At 35.4% G+C, this 20,999-nt stretch overlaps 1 protein-coding gene across 1 annotated transcript in view; it reads right to left on the bottom strand.

Annotated features, from left to right (window-relative positions):
- Nucleotides 1–10,587: 10,587 nt before the first annotated feature.
- BCAP29 (B cell receptor associated protein 29) overlaps nt 10,588–20,999 on the bottom strand; it is a 36,481-nt gene continuing 26,069 nt past the window's right edge. Inside the window, exons 7-8 of the mRNA XM_079150037.1 lie at nt 14,416–14,516; nt 10,588–10,877 (exon numbers count right to left, since the gene is read on the bottom strand). Of these exons, the coding sequence (XP_079006163.1) occupies nt 10,842–10,877; nt 14,416–14,516 (137 nt within the window). The 3' untranslated portion in view covers nt 10,588–10,841. The remainder of the gene's footprint in view (nt 10,878–14,415; nt 14,517–20,999) is intronic.

Raw genomic sequence — 20,999 nt, 5'->3', positions numbered from 1 at the left:
CCAGAATCTATAAAGAACTCAAAAAACTCTACACCAAGAATGCAAATAATCCAATTGACAAATGGGCTAAGGAAATGAATAGACACTTCACAGATCTACAAGCAATCAACAAACATGGAAAAATGTTCAACATCTCTGGTAATAAGAGAAATGCAAATCAAAACCACCCTAAGATTCCATCTCACCCCAATTAGAATGGCGATTATCAAGAATACAAGCAACAACAGGTGTTGGCGAGGATGTGGGGAGAAAGGTACACTCATACATTGCTGGTGGGGCTGCAAATTAGTGCAGCCACTCTGGAAAGCAGTGTGGAGATTCCTTAGAAAACTTGGAATGGAACCACCATTTGACCCAGCTATCCCATTCCTTGGCCTATACCCAAAGGACTTAAAATCAGCATACTACAGGGATACAGCCACATCAATGTTCATAGCTGCTCCATTCACAATAGCCAGATTGTGGAACCAACCTAGATGTCGTTCAATTGATGAATGGATAAAGAAACTGTGGTATATATATACAATGGAATATTACTCAGCCATAAAGAGTGATAAAATTATGGCATTTGCAGGGAAATGGATGAAATTGGAGAATATCATGCTAAGTGAGATAAGCCAATCTCAAAAAACCAAAGGACGAATGATATCGATAATAAGTGGATGATGACACATAATGGGGGGTGGGAGGACTTAATGTTAGGGTTAGAGTTAGGGTTAGGGAGAGGGGCAAGAATGGAGGAAGGAAGGACTATAGAGGGAAAAGAGGGGTGGGAGGGGTGGGGGGAAGGGAAAAAATAACAGAATGAATCAAACAACATTACCCTATGTAAATTTATGATTACACAAATTGTATGCCTTTACGCCATGTACAAACAGAAACAACATGTATCCCATTTGTTTACAATAAAAAAAAGTATTAGCATTCTTTCTAGGTGTGCATTGACAGATTGGATAAAGAAAATATGGTACATATACATAATGGAGTTTGATTCAGCCATAAAGATGAGTATTATGTCATTTGCAGGAAAATGGAACTAGAGACAATTACGTTAGGTAAAATAAGCTAGACTCAGAAGGTCATGGGTTGTATAGTTTCAAGTGGGGAAGCTAGAGAGGGAGAAGCAGGGGCAGGGATCTCATGAAAATCAAAAGGAGATCAGTAGAGGAAAGGACTAGAGGGTATGAGGTGGGGAGGAAAAGGGGAAGTTATGAGGAGTGATATTGGCCAAATTATATTTGTGTGTATATAAATATGAAACAACAATTCCCATCATTATATATAACTAAAATGCACCAATAAAAATATGAAAAGAGAGAAAAAAGAATTTAGCATTATCAAAAAGCTGTGGAATTTTAAAAGCGTTTACCATAAAGAAATGTTTGCGTAAATATGTTTTATCTAAATCAAACATTATACAATATATACGTGTATCTATTACAATGTCCCATTAATATACACAATTTTTGTTTTTATCAGTTAAAATAAATTTAATTAAAAAGAAATGACAACAAAAGTTAAAAAATATAATAACAAAATTGACCCTTAACAAAAGTATTTAGTATTCAAATAACTTACTCATTGTGGTAGCCAAAATAATGACCTCCCAAATACTTCCACATCCTAATTCTTGGAAACTGTGAGTATGTTAAGTTACCTAGCAAAGGGAAATTAAGGTGGCTAGTCAGTTAAATTAGACAGACTGTTCTGGATTATCTGCATGGACCTGATGTAATCACAATTCTTTTTTTTTATGCTTCATTACTTTATTTTTATTTTCTGCACAGTGTGACTTAGGAAGTAAAAATTAGGCAAAAACCAAAGAAAAACAGAAAAAAAAAATGTAATTATAAAGTCAGAAAATGTCTCTTTTGTAAAATCAGGTGAGATCAGCCAGACTGCTCATTGTTATTGGAAGTGCTAACATCTGATCTTCCTTCTTTAAGTAGAAGAGGGAAGCAGAGGGTCAGTGTCAGAGTGATACAATGTTAGAAAGATTTGCCAAACCACTGCTAGCTTAGAAAAGGGAAAGGAGCCATAAACCAAGAAATAAGTTTAAGCTTTAGAAGCTGGAAAAGGAAAGAAAAGAGATTCTCTTACAGAGCCTTCTGAATGAGTTCTTCTGGAAAAGGAAAGGAAACATGTTCTCCTCCAGAGCTTCCTGAAGGAGCTCTGCTGGAAAAGGAAGGAAACAGATTCTCCTCCAGAACCTTCTGAAAGAACTCTGCTGACATTTTGTCTTTAGCCCAATAAGACATTTTGAACATTTGACCTTTAGAATGGTAAGATAATAAATTTGTGTTGTTTTGAACCACCAAATTTTCTCACAGTGACAGCACCAATAGGAAATGAATATACTCTACAAAAATTTTTTAAAGTGTGAGTCATACTTTAAGGTTTTAGAAAGTTAATTCTATTCCTTACCTAGAGGCAGACTCACTTGGAAGTAATGAAGTTTAAGCTTCAGGACTCTGGATATAGAGGTCCCTTTGAATACCGGAGTTGAAGAGTATCCTAGTAGAAAGGAGAAACCCATGTTGCAACTAGGAAGCATTCCTAAAAAAATGCCTTAAGAGACTTTAGAAGACGGATCAAAATCGCCAAAGCTACATGACTGTGATTTCTGTTCTTATTCTGAGTAAATTCTCACATTCATACCTAACTTTGTTTTGGTAATTTTGTATTGATTTTATAGAGAACTCCCTGCTCTAGGCCCTCAATAAAACTAGATCTGCCCATTCTTGCCTTTTAAAAAGACAAAAACATTACATATAATGTATAGACATAATTATAAGCAATTATTATTTTTAACCATTGGGAAAAGGAAAAAATGCAGTTAAGGCTAAAGTAGCAATAAAACTCCCCAGACCCAGGACCTTCCACAATATCAAATCTGCCAATGAGATTTGAAGGGAAATACATCAGTTCCTGGGATACTTAGGGACTTATTAATATTTTAAGATGGTTAGTCAAAATTGTTTCTGATCCTGTCATAATCTTAAAATAACAGGACACACTCTAAAGACAGGGAATGTGAAGTCATTTAAAAAGAATTGGACACACTAGAATTGAACCAAATACAATCCAAAAAAATATTTATTGCATGTGGAAGCACATTGGGCACTGTGCTTTATTTGGGGTGGGAGAAGAGGACATCAGAGGGCATTTTTATTACATAGAGGTAGTGGGTACTCCTTCCACCTTTTTCTCCATTGGTTTTGTATTGCGGTAAAATAAAATGAAATTTACTATCTTAAACCTTTTTTAAGTGTAGAGTTAATTAGTATTGTCTACATTCACATTGTTGTGCAATCATCGCTATCTCCAGAATATTTTACTTTTCAAACCTATTCATATATTGTCAGATTTTTGGAAAATGGGGACAGTTTACCATTGGAAGGTTAGTTTTTGTACAAGAGTAACTTACCACCAGAAATTACTTTATGGTATTAACTCAATGAATTCTGTTAGCAAGTCCATGAAGTAGAGGCCTAACCACTTTAAAGAAGAAAATGAAACTCAGAATGAGTAATAATGGAAATGGGGTTTTAACCTAGATAGTTTATGCATGTAACCACTATGCCTTGTGGATTCCAGATCATTTTCTGCCAATAAATATTCTCATTAAAAGTCAACATCAGGAGATAGGTTAAGTACACTATGTCATAGGACAGTGAGTCTCAACCCCCTTTTTTGCTCCCAGTGGTGATGGTTCAGTTTTATGGCTAACAGTGGTCATCTGGGTTAGTAACTGTCAATGGTGGCAGTGGTGAATGGGGTTTATGAAAAAAATTCTGGCCCCTCAGATGTTGTGTATATACCTACCAGAGATAAGTTGTAGACTCCTTTTGTAGAATATTTTATTATATGAAGGGAAAAAGCAGGTAATGGTGGAGTATATATAAAAATGATCTCATTAAAAACATTACATATATATTTTTTAGTCATTGATGAAACTTTATTTTATTCATTTATTTATATGTGGTGCTGAGAATTGAACCCAGTACCTCCACAGGTTAGGGAAGCACTCTACCACTGAGCCACAAACCCAGCCCCCAAATGATCTCATTTTTGTAAATATTTGTGTGTATGTATACGTATAAGAAAGTTAACCAAACTGCTATTTTTTTTTTCTGAAAAATTTAATATCCTACATATTGATTTGATTTCAAGAGAGAGAAAAAACCCTTTCATGAAGGAGACCTCCATGGAAGGTTATGCCAGGAAGCACTTGGCTAAAAGTGGTACTCTAGGCCTCTTTGTACTCCAGGAAATTGGCAGCCCTTAGAAGAGATGGAAATTTTTACCACAGGTGGTGCTTCTGGGAGAACAAGATTTTTGAAGGAGCACTAGACTCTCCAGACAAATCTGGCATAACCAGGAAGACACCTGGTTAGAGGGTCAAAGTCAAAACTTCAAATACATTCTTTGCTCAGATCTAGGAAGAGGGCTGATCACCAAGATCACCACCCTGTAATAAACTTGTTTTTCCTAACTTATCAGGTTTATACATCAAGCTTTTATGTGCTACCATTTTATATGTAATGTAGCTGAATGTTTTTGTGCTTATAGTGCTGGCTTTCTTTGTGGTGTACATCATGCTAAAGACAAAGAAAACATGGAAGAAATCATGGTGTGAAATGTACAGACACTGAGTGATATTGATGAACTAGTAATAGTTAAGTCAAATATACCTAAAATGCAGAGATAGTAGGGATAGAATTTTTAATTAAGACCCCGACATAGAAGGCAGGGTAGAGGCTAATGGCTTTGTGCCATGTAGGAGACATTTATGGCTTTTTATTCATGTTTAGGATGTTAAGAGATACAACATATCAAAGATATCTGGTGTCATTCATTTATTCAAGAACTTACTGGGAAGTAATTCAGGACAGGAGTTGTACTGTTGTTATCAGGGACATAGTTTCCTTCTCTCTTGTTCCTCCACTTTGCATGGCCTCAAACTCATGATCTAAGAGGGCAGTGTCTGCTTCAGGAAGAAAGGCAGAAAAGAAAAAAATAAATTGCCACCACATGACATTCCTATTTCCATTTATTAGAAGGACATGGAAAATGTCTTTATGCTTGGTAACTGTAATAAAGTCTGAGTCTCTGTTACCACAGATAAATAATTAGGGGATGGCAATTAGTATACTCTGTCACAAGCACCAATTTCAGGATCTTTCAACCTTGGTGATATGGATGTTTTGGGTTAGACTGTAAAATGTTGTGGGTATCCTGTGCATTATAGAGTGGGGCTAGCAGCATCCCTGGCTGAGACCACCAAAAATATCTCTGTGTACTGCCAAATGTTCTTTGAGGAAGTCCTTTCCACTTCTTGCTATGAACCACTGATTTACTGTGTGCAGGGATTGTGTTAGTCACTGGGAAGAAGACAAAACAAACCAAAAGTGAGATAGTTTCAGACAGTGGTGTTAAGATAAAAATAAAATAGTGTAAAAAGTTAGATAAGGGGGGCTGGGGTTGTGGATCAGTGGTAGAGCACTTGCCTCTCGTGTGAGGCACTAGATTTGATTCTCAGCACCACATATAAATGAATAAAATAAAGGTTCATCAATAACTAAAAAAAAGTGTTTTAAAAAAAAGTCAGATAAGGGGGCTGGGTTGTGGCTCAGTGATAGAACACTCACCTAGCATGTGTGAGGCCCTGGGTTTGATCCTCAGTACCACATAAAAATAAAGGTATTGTGTCCACCTACAACTAATATGTATGTATGTATGTGTGTATCCATATACACACATACATCCATACCCCCCACATATATATACATTCATACACACACACACACACACACACACATATTTAAAAATAGTTTTAAAAAGTCAGATAATGTCCTAGCATGGTGGTGCATGCCTGTAATCCAAGCAACTCAAGAATCAGAGGCAGGAGGATCCCAAGTTTAAGGCCAGTCTCTAGATAAAAAATTTAAAGGGTTGGGGATATATCTCAAAGACCCCCTGGGTTCAATGCCCAGTACTGGGGGAAAAAAAGCCAGACAGGGTGAGATGTAGGGAAGGTGAACTGACAGGATGCTGGGCATTAAGTGGGAGACTGATGAGATCTTGGGGGTTTGATTGCAGGTGCAATTGAAAATAATAGGAAAACTTTAAACAGGGTAAGACATAATGACATGATCTTCGATCTTTTAAAAAATGTTTTTAAATCAGATAGTTGCTGAGAATGTATATGAAAGGGTTAGGAAAAGATGCAGGGAGACTATTTAAAAGGTTGTCATAATAGTTCAAGTGAGAGATAATGGTGGCTTGCAGTTTTGGAGTGGAAATGGAATGGAGAAATAGAATTAAAGGAGAAAAAATAACAAAAACAGGAGATGGCTAAGGCAATCTTTGATTTATTAAAATAGCTAATGGGCAAGCCCAAGTAGTGGTCTTCCACACATCTTGAAATTCAGTCCAGGGCTGAACAGATTTGTCTTGTCTATTCCTGTATTAGCTTCCCATGGCAGCTGTAACAAGTCACCATAAACTTGGTAGCTTGAATCATCACATTTATCTTCATAGTCCTCAAGGCTAGAAGTTTACTATCAGTTTCACAGAAAGGTATACAGGACCATGCTCCTGCAGAGTCTCTAAGGGAGAATTTGTTCCTTACCTCTTCCAGTTTCTGGTGGCTGCTGGCATTCCTTCACTTGTGGGTATCACTAATCACTGCCTCTGTGGTTATACTGCCGCCTCCTCTAATGCATGGTGGTACCTTCCTTTATTGCTCTCTACTAAGGATAATTGTGATTACAGTTAGGACCTGGCCAGTTCTCAGGATAATCTCTCCATCTCAAGATCCTTCATTTAATCACATCTTTTCATCTTTTGCCAGGGATTAAGACGGGAATATCTCCCGAGAGGCTAGAATTCAGACTACCACACACAGTTCCTAAAGAATTTGAAATCATTTTTGGCTAGAGAAGAAGGGACTAAAAGTGATGTTTATTTAGAGATCAAAGTGGAAAGCAACACTGTGAGACAATAATAAAATACTCTTTAGTAAAGAAAACAAAAATAAATCTTTTTTTTTTGGGGGGGGGCACTGGGGATTGAACACAGGGGTGCTTAAAAACTGAGCCACATCCCCAGCCCTTTCTTTTTTTTAAAAAAAAATATTTTTAGTTGTAGATGTACACAATATCTTTATTTTATTTTTATTTTTTTTTATTTTATTGTAAACAAATGGGATACATGTTGCCTCTCTGTTCCTTTATTTTATTTTTATGTGGTGCTGAGGATCAAATCCAGTGCCTCATAAGTGCTAGGCAAGCACTCAGTCACAACCCCAGCAAAAATAAATCTTAAAAAAAGAAAAATAGAATTTTCATAAATGGATTTTCAAAATTCCTGGAAAACACAGGCTGAGAGATTAAAAGAATATAGGAGAGCTCCATAGGCCTCGGACAGTCATTCTAAGCACTAAAGTCAATGCTTGAAAGGACTGCTGCATTTATACAGTGGGTAATGAATAGATGCTCAAATGCATGTTCATCACATGTCAGGAGGGAGTGGCATGGGTTGTTCAGCTGTGGTGATACACAGATGGGAGAGACACTGAGAAGGCTAAAAGGAGAATGAGAATGCAGAACTAGACTAATCCAGAGGGCAGGGCAAGAGGGCAGGGCAAGAGAACAGGCACAAATAGCTTGGCAGTTATGGTTGGGAGCACTAGATTGGGGTTCAGGGATAGGACTCTGTCACTGGAAAGGGATCCTCGTCTTCAACATAGTGTAATAAATAATAATGAGAGGAACTTAGGCCCTAAGGAACAAGACATGGGGCTAGGAACTTAGCTCAGTGGCAGGGAACTTGCCTAATGTGTGAGGTCCTGGGTTTGATCCCCAGCACTGAAAAAAAAAAAAAAAAAAAAGAAAGAAAGAAAGAAAAAGAAAGAAAGAAAGAAAGAAAGAAAGAAAGAAAGAAAGAAAGAAAGAAAGAAAGAAAAAAAGAAAGAAAGAAAGAGAAAGAAAGAAAACAAGGAAATTACAAGTACTGGGATTCAACACTGAGCTGGCTAAGCAACAAAGATGACTCCTATGGAATTAAAAAGTGCTCAGCTAGAACTTAAGTGCTACTTCCCAGAGACCAGAAACTCAGGCAGATGTATAAACAGGGGGAGTCTGACAAACCTATGGATTCTGATGGAAAAAGGGAAAGATAACAGTTCTGTTTGAATTTATAATACAGTTTAAGACATAAAGAAGTCATTACTGATAATGAGAAGGAAAACAATTTAATATGCAGTGTAGCTAAATTCATGTAATACATATTTCCTCACATAGTAGGAATTGCTAAGCACCTAAGGAGAGTTAGGAAGAACTAACAAACAGGACCTGTGGGACAAGTTGGTAGAGTACAAAAAGCATACAGACTCTGCCAGACTCCCTGATTCAAACACTGGCAAAACATGGTGATGTTTTCAATTTAGCAAATTATAGTCAGTTGTGAATGAAGATTGGGGTAATATCTAGGGAACCTGGATACTGAATACTGAACTCAAATCCTTACCCTGAATCCTTACCTAAATACCTGAATTCTAGATTCAAATCCCCCTTGGGAAAAAGGCTCAAACTTTCAAGGTCTCTAGTTAAAGATCTGTAAAATAAGAGTGTTGAGGATTAAAAGCCTCTAAATGTAAACATTAAAGTGTTCTGTGAATAGTTCAAATCTTTATGCTCTTCAAAAAGTACCCAGATTCTCTTTACTATATAGTTTGAACAACTTTGAGAATCACTGTGTAATCTTAGTTTGTATAGCAATCCTTATCCAAATTTTATTATACCCATTTTAGAGATGAAAATGAGGTCTAGAAAATTTGAAAAACTTAAGATCACATGGCTACATAAAATATGAAGTTGGGGTTTGGGTTCTGCCAGTTCCAAAGATGTGTATTTTCTCCTTTTTCTGTATTTATTCTGACTTTAGACTTGATCACTATAGAACAGGCCAAGAATACAAACACTCAATATCTATGTATTTACCCATATAGTTCTCACTTGATATTCCTATGTCTTTGCTTCGAGCTGTCATTTGTTCAGTTCTCTCCTATTTCAGCACTCCCTTTCCTTGTTATTTATGGTGTTGTCAGACCATATGGGCTAACTCCCATTTCTTATTCCTGTTAAATGTCTCTTTCATGTCTGTTTTCTAGCAGTAACTCTTGACTTTTACTTGAAATGATATTATGCACTTGCTCATTTCATTCACTTTACAATAAAAAATTAAATACACATGAAATTTGTATTAAAATTACAATAAACAATAGCTGGGTACTGTGGTGTACACCTGTAATCTCAGCAACTTGTGAGGCTGAGGCAGGAGGATTGATAATTTGATGCCAGCCTGGGCAACTCAGTGAGACCCCATCTAAAATTAAAATTAAAAAAGAGTGGGTTAGGGATGTAGCTCAGTGGTAGAGTACCTGCTTAGCATGCAAGGAGGCCCTGGGTTCAATCCCCAGTACTGTAAAAACAAACAAAAAAAGAGGATGAAATAGATTAGAGAAGTAAAAACTCCAGTTATTTTCCAATTTCTTTCATATTTAGGTCTTTATGAGACAAGGAAATGGATTTTCAGGTCTAAACACTGAAACAACATAAATAGTTACTATTACAATCTCTATCTTTAAATGAATATTTGAAAGGAAAACAGCACTTAATATTTGGCTTCTAAAATACAGAAACGTTTCAGAGAAACTGTGGACACCAGTGTATGAATATTTGAAGTAATATTTATGTCATTAATAACTTTCACAAACATAATAAACACTGCTTTTTGTATATGTTATACACTAACTTTTTAGGTAAAAAATTCCACATTGTAAAATAAGTTCAGTCTGTAGCTATGATAGTTATGCAAACAGATGTAATTTCTATTGCTAGATGAGCTTGAAAAGGTAGAATTCTTTTTTCTGTTTTTCTTTTTTGGTACTGGGGATTTCACCCAGGGATGCTTAACCACTAAACCACATTCCCAGTTCTTTTTTAGATTTTATGTAAAGGCAGGGTCTCACTGTGTTGGTTAGGGCCCAGATAAGTTCTTGAGGATGACCCTGAACTCACAATCCCCCAGCCTTAGCCTCCCAAGCCTCTGGAATTACAGGCATGTGCTACCACATCCAGCGAATGATGGAATTCTTAACAATTTGTAAGTTACTAACACAAATGTCAATAAAATATAGTATAACAGGTGCAGAAGTACAGTAACAAAAATATATCAATATTGTCTTATTTGAGTAAACCATATTATCAACTAGCTTAAAAAAAAGTTTTTGTTTTCACTGTTGTTTGTGAAATTTGTAGAGATTTTTCTCTATAAATACAGTGGTTAATATTTATCATTTATCCTTATTTAAATGTCCTATGAATAAATTTGCCAATACTGAATACTATTTTCAAACACAGCAGCAGCAAGCAGCAGCAACTGATTAGGTAGATTATTACTGAAAATTCGTCAAAACTTTCAAGGCTATGAATGGTTTCGTGCAATTTTCAAAAGTCTAAATTTGGAAGTAACTGGCTAATGAATGAATCTTTTATTGGTAAACAGCCACCACTGCACCAATGTCATTACCAAAATGTAAATATGATATTTAACATGCATTTTTTAAAGAGCTAGAATACACTCTTTATAATATATTTGAAACATTATCAAATATTTTGAAAATTTCAGTATATATAGACTATGTGTGGGATTAAAAAACACTATTAGCCAGTCACAGTGCATTTTTCTGAATTGAATTTTAAATTTTCTAGTGGCTACCATGATAACAAATTTATTATTTTGACACGGTGTATCAGAATCTTCTTCCATGCAGTTCACAGGCCTTTCTTATTATCTTTTGCTAAGCGATTCTGTAAGAAAAAAATGGCATATAATACAGAAAAGAGAAACAGATTCACAGATTATAAAAGCCTACAAAAACCTCTCTATATACAATTATTAATTATGTAAGTAATCATATGATAGATTAGGAAAGTCTCAAATTTTAAAAACTATAAAATTTTGAGTTTTGCTTAAAAAAATTTTACAGGGAAAAATAATGCTTTGGGATAAGTTCATTTTTTTCATGTCTTAATCTATTTTGCTTTTGTTCACAGGTTACCCCAGGAAAACAAAATTTTTAAAATTCCCCTACTGTAAACCCAATTAAGATTTTTGGCAAGGAAAGAATGAAGGGAAGCAAAAACCCAGTTGGAGTGGCTTTTTTTTTTTTTTTTGTCCTCAAATTAGAACTGGCTTTGCAAATTATGCTTTCCTGATCATGTTATAAAGATGACTATAATACATTACTTAAAACTGAAGGAAAGTGGCAGAGTTAACCTTAAGAGATCACTTGAACTAAGAAAGCTCTTGGGAGGAACTGCAGTGTTATTACTTACACACGGAATGTGCACCAAACTTGTTCAGGTTGAGCATTAATGCTTTCAGAGCAACTTAAATAACTTAAAGAATCAAATAAGACAACAGGATTACAGAAGGTATCTGGAATGATAACATACCATGTTTACATGTTTATTTATACCTGACTACTTTGGATAAAAATCACAGCTTTAATGGAACTATCAAGGACAAGTCCTTTAAGCAAATGGTGATTTTTCCAAAATGAAATTTAAAAAACTGGCAAGTGCTAATGGATTTGTGCTGCCAAAAACCCCTAGTCAGTTCTGTCTTTTTCTTTTTTAAGAAGAGAGTCAGGCAAATAAGGAAAGTAAAAATTACATGTTTTGAAGGGATTGTATTCTAATATTTATTCAGTACCTATATAAGGGATGGGAACCAGATGGGAAAATCCAAATGGATTTAAAGATGCAAAATGAGATTTCATTATGGAAAAGTAACCAGGTTTCCCTTATCTTTACTTTTGTTTCCTTAATGTTTTAATTATCCTTTATGATTATTTATTTTAAACACCTCAATTATATAAAATTAAGAAAGCTCCTAAGTTTTCCAGAGAATCTTAGGATATAATTCAATTACTATAGTTGGTTTGACAACAGAAAATAAAATTCATGAGGATAAACTCATAATGTATAAGCTCTAATTTAAGTAACAGAGTTCACTGAGGTACACGGATGTCTGATGATTCACCTGAAGTTTTCAGGAGCTGAGATTTTTTTTTCAACCCTTCTAACAGTTATTTATTATAGGGAGCTGGTTTCATCGATGAGAGTAGATGTACCAAAAGTGTGGTAAGGCACCTCAAGGATAAGCAACAGCAAAAAACCACCACTACTCCTTGGGCTAGAGAGACAAAGGAGGATATGGTTAAGGGGCTCAAGCATGGGGGCCAGCAGGTGAAACTGGAACTAAGTGGGAACTGGAATCATGGAGGGAGGGAATTACAGTCACAAAGGAGATGACACCCAAAGGAGGGGGTTTGGAGAAGAGGTACTTGATTTTCTTTGTCCTCCTGCTTTTAGCCTGGGAAATTTATCTCTTTGAGACGTGGAGTAGAGCAGCAGTGGGAAGAGAATGGATTCAAGAACACACAGTCCAATCAATGACCAGCAAAGGTTGAAGAACCTGGTTAATGATGAAGGTTCTAAAGAAAGATTTTCTGATTTTGAATCCCAACATTAAATTCTATCACCTTCTAGTTTAGTAACTTTGGGTGAATTATATAACACTTTTGGTTCTTGGTTGTCCACAAAAATGTGGATATTAATATATTTTAACTCACTGAGTTGTCATGGGGAGTATGCATACATGATGCCAAATGTTATGTCCACAACGCACTCTCAGTAAATGTCATCTATTAAACATTTTAAAAAATGGGATACACGTAGAAATTAGATTGAAGTCTAAATATGCTATCAAAAAAGGTCCAACTCCCAGAACGGTACTTGATATATCTGGGATGGGGCCCTTTTCCAAAGAAACAAGTATTAACTATTTTGTGGGGAAGGAATTACTCAGAAAAGCTTTCTACATCTTTTGCCAAGAATACAGAAGTTCCAAGCTGAAGGTAGCTGTTCTTGGGTGGGGGTTGGGGGGTGGTAGAGGTGTACAGATTGGGGAAATCTTACTGTTACATATTCTTTAGTGATTAAGAGAGTCACCCCTAGCTATTGCTGTTACCACAAGGAAGACACTGAGCAAGGGATGCTATTCATAAGAAATTGTAGAAATGCTCCTGGTTTTCTTTTTCCATTCAAGGGTCCAAGCATTTTTCACACCCTGATAAAGTCCATGGATATGGAAATATCCTAGTTGAGGACACCTTGAGCTCACAGAAGGAAAGAAAATATGCAGGTACAAGGCCTCTGAAATGACTTCTCTACTCCCCATGGTGGATACTGATGTCATGGAGTAATTCTTATTATGCCCCAAGGAGGTAAGCAATTTCAGGAACTGTACTTTATAGAGGGGAAGGGGCAGGCTTGATGGAAGTCTGTCTTCTCCAAACCTATTTGAACTGAGAGCCCTCAGTGTCCTGGGACTGGCACACACAGTATATCTACCCTTCTCTAGGCTGCCCTGTTGTCTTCTAGTTATTGTCAAAGTAGGCTAGTTTAATCAAACATGTAAACCAACTGGGAATGCCAGATGACAAATATGCTTTGGAATGCTTCTTAACCTGCTAACCCAGACCAAAGTGTATGGTTGAGAATAAGATACTCTTTCAGTAAAAAGAAAATGAATCTCAGAGAGATAATATAATCTCTAAAAATTGAAAAAGCTAGTATGAGACCAAGTATAGGTATTTCAGGTCTCTCTGACTCCAAAGTCTATAAGTATAGTAGCTCTAGAATGATCTCTCCCACATATGATCAAAGTATGGCTGAGAAATCAGTTCAGGTTGTTGCATGGCAACTAAAGACAGGGACAAAGGCAAGTCCAATATGGATGAATGCTTGGAACTAGCTCTATAAAGGGGCATAATGTCTGGAAGAAGGGTAGAGAAGGAAAACCTACTTACCATGATTTTAACAACAGAGAGAGGTGTTTTTTTCTCCCATTTCCTATGTTCATATCAACTGTGCAAGTAAATTATGTTATATATTTTGAATGTCACAGTCTTTTGTCCTAAGATATCTAGAACAACTGGGGCATTTGGCCTCACTTGGGCACAAATACTACAAATATTCCAACAGTGAAACTTCAGATTTTCTAGAACCAGTATGTTTTTCAATGCTGTCACTTTTTTGGCTCAATTCTTTTGCCTAAAATTTTACCCAAACTGAGATGTTAAGTTGTATGTGAACCATCTTTATGTTATGACTACCATGTATTTTGCTGCAATGTCCTAATCTTCACCTTCTAGGTAAATCTGGCTTCTTCAATCATTTAACAAAGCCAGGATTAAGTACCTCATCTTGAATTTGGAAGGGCAAGTAGTCCAAATATTACTATTTCAAAAAAAATTTAGGTGAAGTGTATGTCACCCACCTGAAGTTCTGAGTGCTCTTTCAGGAGTCGATCATATTCTTTTGAAAGTCTCTCTGACTGCATCTTCATTGTCATCACATCACTTTGTGCCTTAAAAAGGGCTAGAAAATATCAAATAGAATTTTATTTTGAAAGAATTTAAAATTTGCAGACAAGCTGCATGACTTACGTAGAGAATATGTGTAACCTTTACTCAAATTCACTAATTGTTAATGTTGTATTATATAAGTTAGAATTCTCTCTTTCTCTCTCTCTTTTTTTTTTTTTTTTGGTGGTAGTGGGAATTGAATCCACTTTACCACTAAGCCACATGCCAAATCTTTTTTTTTTTTGAGCCAGGACTTGAGATCTTCATGCCTCAGCGTCCTGAGTCTCTGGAATTACAGGTATGCACCACCACACTATGCTATCACAAAAAATTATTTTTTTTGATCATTTGAGAGTAAGTTGCAGATATCATGCTCCTTTACTCTTTAAAACTTCATTGTATATTTCCTAAGAATAGAATATTATCTAACAAAACCACAGTACAGTTAATAAATTTAGGAAATTTAACATCAATGCAATACCTTTAATTTACCATCTATATTCTGATTTTGGCAACTGTCCCAATTATCTCATTTATGCTCTTTTTAGTTTTTCTCCCCCATTTCTAGTCCAGGATACAGTCCTGGATAACATACTGCACTTAGTTGTTATGTCTTTCTAGTTTCCTTTAAAATCTAGAATAGTTCCCTAATCTTTGTTCAGTCCTTCTATCTCCAACTTTTGTGATGCTGGCATTTTTAAGAATATAACCCACTTTTGGGCTAGGGATATAGCTTAGTGGTAGTGTTTGCCTGGAAACAAGCAAAAAAATAATACAGGCCACTTTAAAAATAGAATGTTCATTTTGGGTTTGACTGACTTTTCTCATGATTAAATTCAGTTCATGCATCCCATTTACTTATGAATATATGTGATGTTTAATGCTTTCTAGGGTATCAAGAGGCTTATCACATCTAAAGATCCTTTGCCCCTGTTTTTTTCCATTTTAAAGTTGGTACTTTCCCCCTTATAACTAAAGCATCAATGTATGGGAAGATAATTTCAATAATGTAAGCATCCTGCTCCCTCTCAAAATATCTCCTCTATATGTCACTGATTCTTGCCTAAATCAATCCTCATTATGTCAGTTGCAAAATGGTCATTTTCCTACTTCACCATCCCACGCATATTAATGTTAGCACTCTACTATAAGGAAGAGTCTTCTTTTCTTCTCCATCCATTTATCTGTCAATTCCATCTATCCACATGAACTTGTGGGTTTCTATTTTTCAATGACTTATAATTCATTACTATATTTAATTATTTTGATGCTCAAATTTCCTTAGATTTTCTCAGTGAGAACTTCTTCATGCTGGCTCCCAGTTTCATTGACATGTCCCCATCTTATTTATTTACTTAGATTATTTTGTTACTTTCTGGTGCAACATGTCCAAGGCTCATCCTAAACCTTCCCTGGCTTGGCTGGGATTCACATATCATAGAAGAAATGTCAGAAGTGTCTGTTCCAGAAAACACTGATAGAAAAAGTATTTTATCATTCTTGCTAAGGGATGGAGAACTATATCCCACAAAGTTAAAAGTATGAGGTATATAATTAACACTTAAAGGTTTTAACTGAAGATAATGACACACAAAAATGGTTATATATTGGCTTCTGTCAACCAAGGAACTACATTTATAAGTCAGCAGATTAATGTCCTTAGGTAGAAAAACAAAACATATTGTTACCAAATATGGAACAGTGTGGAGAAGAAGATAATGAGCAAAACATACATAAGGGAAGAGTAGGCTAAATAGGCAATTGACAAATTAAAATTGCCATACTTGAAATTTTCTCTTAATGTTTTTAGAAATTAGTTTTTTAAAACCCAGGAATCCTGAACAAGTTCCCTATTTAATACTGCATAAGTAGTCTTTGGAAATTCGGCATTTGTTAATCTTTTACGGTAAGGCTTTTAGGGAAGAAAGTGGGACTTATAAATTTAAAATTTATTTTGTTGTTATAATGAAATGAAATTGTCTTATCATAAACAATCTAAATGCCTTTCTTCTTGAGAAGCCATTACATGGACATTTTTATATAAACATATAAGACATTGTCAACTACAATGCTTTATGACTTGGTTCTTTGTTGACAGTTGTCAATATGGGAATAACTACCTAGGTGCAGCTAATGCATACTTTAACTGTGGCCAGTACAACTGAGGAACTAAATTTTAAATTTTATTTAGTTTTCACTAAATTTCAATTTAAATAGCCAAATGTGTCTAGTAGCTAGCCATGTTAGATAGAACAACTTTATATTTTTTTATTCTTCTATAAAGTCATAATTTCAAATTAGATATTAAAACTGATTTTGACAAATTTAATGTGATATCACTTGGTAAAGGTATGAGTCAGGTATGCAGACAAATTTTTTTGGTAGTGGTTAGATTTCACTAGGATCACAGCTACAATATAGAGTTACATATTAGTTTTCAATTTGGATTCTATCATCAGGTATTTCCAGAGGCTACATGAAAATAAACATGATTAGTATTACCTTCAGAACTTAATACAAATGCCCATATTTCTGGTATTTAAAAAGCAAAGTAGCCTGACTAGCCTACAATGATGGTTTTAAGGATATTGATGTAACAGTTTGAATGTTTCTTTGCCGCTAAAAGTCATACACTGAAACTTAATCACAAGTGTCATGATATGAAAGTGGGGCTGGGAAGTGATTAGGTCATGAAGGTAAAGCCCTCATGAATGGGATTAGTGCCATAATAAAAGAGGCCCCAGAGAGCTGTCCTCCCTCTTCCATCCTGAGGCTCCATTTATAAACCAAGATGTAGGCACTCCCCAGACACTGAATCTGTTATTGCCTTGATCTTGAACTTCCCAGCCCGCAAACCATAAGAAAGAAAAGTTGTTTGTAAGCTAATATGGGTCTTTGTTATAGCAGCCCAAACAGACTAAGACAGTTGGTCAGGAGCTTGCATTGAATAGGGGGTTGGTCTTAATGTTAAAAATAATTTAAATTTCTGACAAGAATAAATCACTTAGGAAATTTAAGACCTCTAAAAAGCTACAGTATATTCAGGACTTTCTTTAGGCTATTACTGGTATAAAGCTATAATAAAACAACAACAGGTAAATGTTGTTTCTTTGCCACTTACCAAGCAGAGGTATGAATTGTGCTTTTATTTTTTTCGTATTTCAGTGGGTATCAATAAGCCTAATGATTATTATCCTAATGAATTCACTCTAATTAGGGAAGACTGTTACTGTCTAGAAGCCTCTTGGACTGTTTCCTAGTTCCTTCTCTACCTCTAGTTTTATAAAAATTACAATATTGTGTTTTGGATGCTTTCCACCTCCTTCTGGAACTGCATCTGTAACTAAGGGATTATGTAAACTTGTCATCTGACATGTGAGTATGCTTGTTTTATTTTAAGCCATATTATTTTGGAAACAGCATATATAGGAAAACATAATTGGACAAGGAGGTTTGAGGTGACAAATCTAAATTGCTATTTCAATTTTCTTATCTGCAAAAATGGATTGCTATCACTTGCTAGTAGCTTTACAGAAATGCTGGGATATTTCATGAGAATCTGGCAGATTCAACTGCAGACTAAGTTTGTAGTCACTGGGAACTTAAGGCATCTGCATCATTTATTAATATAGAAAATAACCATAATTAATATTACAGTGAAATACACACACACACACACACACACACACACACACACATTAAGCCAAATTGTTTGGGCAAAATGACATATAAGCAGGTCAAAAATATGTGTGGTCTTTCCAAGTGCCAAACTTACTACATTTATGAGGCTACTTGCACAGTGGGAGGAGCTAGTGATACTCATAAACTGTATAAATATATTATATTACTATGATTTCTACCAGAGATAACAGAGACAGTTAAGCCTTGCCAGGAAATGAAAGAGAACAATTTTTAGAGGCATTGGAATAGTAGATAAAGTTAGACTATTGTACAATAGTTTTAAGGACTGAGCCAGAGGAAAACATTTTATTTGAAAATTTTCCATATGTCTAGTGTTGGTTTCTTTTCATTTGATTTTGTTGTTTTTGAGAACTCAAGAGTGCAATACACTGGAGTTAACCAATATTTAATCCTTGTATGTACTATTCCTTTGCCCTTGCTCAATTACTGCAAGGCTAAACCACAGTAATGCTTCCAAGATGCTTAGAAAGTAGATGCACAAACTCCTGTTTATTAAGGAACATCAACTGTAACTTTAATTATATTAATTTTTATATATGCCTACAGTGTCAGATCCATGTATGTAAGGTCTATGTTTTATTCATTATTTCATTGATTATATACTCTGGTTTCAATCCCCACTACCAAAAGAGACAGAGTAGGTAATCAATGAAATGATGAATAAAACACAGATCTTACATATAAGCTACAGTTGATGTTACAGGCGTGTGCCACCAGCGCCTGATTCAGATCTCTTAACTTCACATTTATATGCTAATTATGTTTTTTGATTGTATTTATATCTCTCTGATCTATTCACTTTTCTCATCTCTTAGATTACTCAATCTTAGATTCCTTACCTAGTTGTTCAGTTACTCTAATTCACTGTCAAATGCTGACAAAGTGACTGCTCTCATGCTTAACAACCACCCTCTAACAGTGCCTCCAAAATGTTAACATATAAACATGACATATGAGGCAGTTCAAGATAATTCCTATGCTTGCTATTCAACTTTCTCCACAGTATTATTTTATGCTGTATTTGCAACGGGCATGGGCTCCTTGTAGTACCTTAAAAATGCCATACTCTTTCGGTTATGTGCTGCTCATTTTGTTAAAACATCCTGTCCATCCCCCTTTACCTCCCTGCTTCACTCATTCTCTCATTTCATTTGGCTTATTAACATCATCCTTCAAAACATCAAGGAACTGTCCTTGCTCTCTCGTGTTGGCTTCAAATGCTTCTCAAGTTTACCATCATCACAGCACTTGTCATGCTGAAGGACAACTATGTCCTCTCTAGACGAGGGACTCTTCCTTGAGAAACAGAGCTATGCCTTGTTTCTCTCTCTCTCTGAGCATACAGCACACTGCCTACCACATGGCAGGTGCTTAAATTATGTTCCTTGAAGGAAAGAAAAAAGTGGAATGTAAAGTGTAAGCTTTAAGCATTTGAAAAATTCACTTCTGTGAAATCAGTTCATTTCTTACATATAAGGTATCACTTTAGTCACCTGATGGGAATCTTAGTTGTAACAAGATAAAAACAACTATATCTTCAATAAAAAAAAAAAAAAAAAATTTAGCATTGCTGGGGAGCCACAAATAAACAGACTATTCTTGAAATATTTTGAAATATTTTGAGTATATTTGATGAAAATATACTCATGTTACAAACATTTTATGCTATTCCAGGATTAAAAACAAAATACAAATAAATAGTATTTCAGAATTACAATTCAGTTAAAAAAAAGTTGAAACACTAATTCTAAGGAATGGGGCAGGAAACAAGCAAAATAAGCCTGGAGTATCTTATGGTGTCAGAAAGGTAGAAAATGCTCCAAAAACAAAATTTAAGAAAATTGACAATAATGGGAATATGTCCAAGGACACAAGAGCCAACCAAGAGCCCCCAGTGGCTAAAGTTGGGTAACCTGAGCAACAAAATATCGTATTAAAGCATAACTCAAAGTTTAAGATAAATACTTATGCATTCATACTGATATAAAATAAACAAATAGGGGAGAATAGAGAAATTTGTCCAGAATAATTCCAAATAATATACACAGATACTCTGTTCTAAGGTGGTAGAGCATGACTCCCCATTTCTTTCTTTTTGGTGGGTGCAGGTACTGGGGATTGAACTCAGGGGCACTCAACCACTGAGACACATCCCCAGCCCTCTTTTGTATTTTACTTAGAGACAGGGTCTCACTTGAGTTGCTTAGCACCTCACTAAGTTGCTGAGGTTGGCTTTGAACTCATGATCCTCCTGTCTCAGCCTCCTAAGCTGCTGGGATTACACGCATACACTACAGTACCCAGCCTCCCCATTTCTTAAAGTGTGGGTGTGGACATGACTTCCTTCCAAAGATAGAGGAGAAAAAGTAACTTTACAGTACAGAAACCTGACAAACATAATCTCTTTTGGATGATCAAGGTTATTATCAATAGTGACAAATCATGTTAATAGTATGTACTAGAAATAATGTAATGAAAATGTCACTTTACCCCTATTTAATATGTAGTTATATGGCCCTATCATGAGAATAACATAAGATAAATCCAATAGAGGTTGTTCATTTTATAAATAATCAGTGCTTTTCAAAAATGTCAAAGTCAAGAATAAGAAAGATCTGAAAATCTATTATGGCTAAAAGGAGCCTAGGGGTGATAGGGTTACTAAATGTAATATGATATCCTCAATGAGATCCTAGGATAGTAGACATTAAGTGAAAACTAGAGAAATCTGAATAAATCATGGACTTCAGTCAATAATACTATATCAATATGGGTTTATTACTGTATTGAATGT

The sequence above is a fragment of the Sciurus vulgaris genome (assembly GCF_902686455.1).
Source record: "Sciurus vulgaris genome assembly, chromosome: 8".
NCBI classification, from domain to species: domain Eukaryota; kingdom Metazoa; phylum Chordata; class Mammalia; order Rodentia; family Sciuridae; genus Sciurus; species Sciurus vulgaris.
The sequence above is the reverse complement of the archived record's forward strand: the minus strand, read 5'-3'. Positions and strand labels throughout refer to the sequence as shown.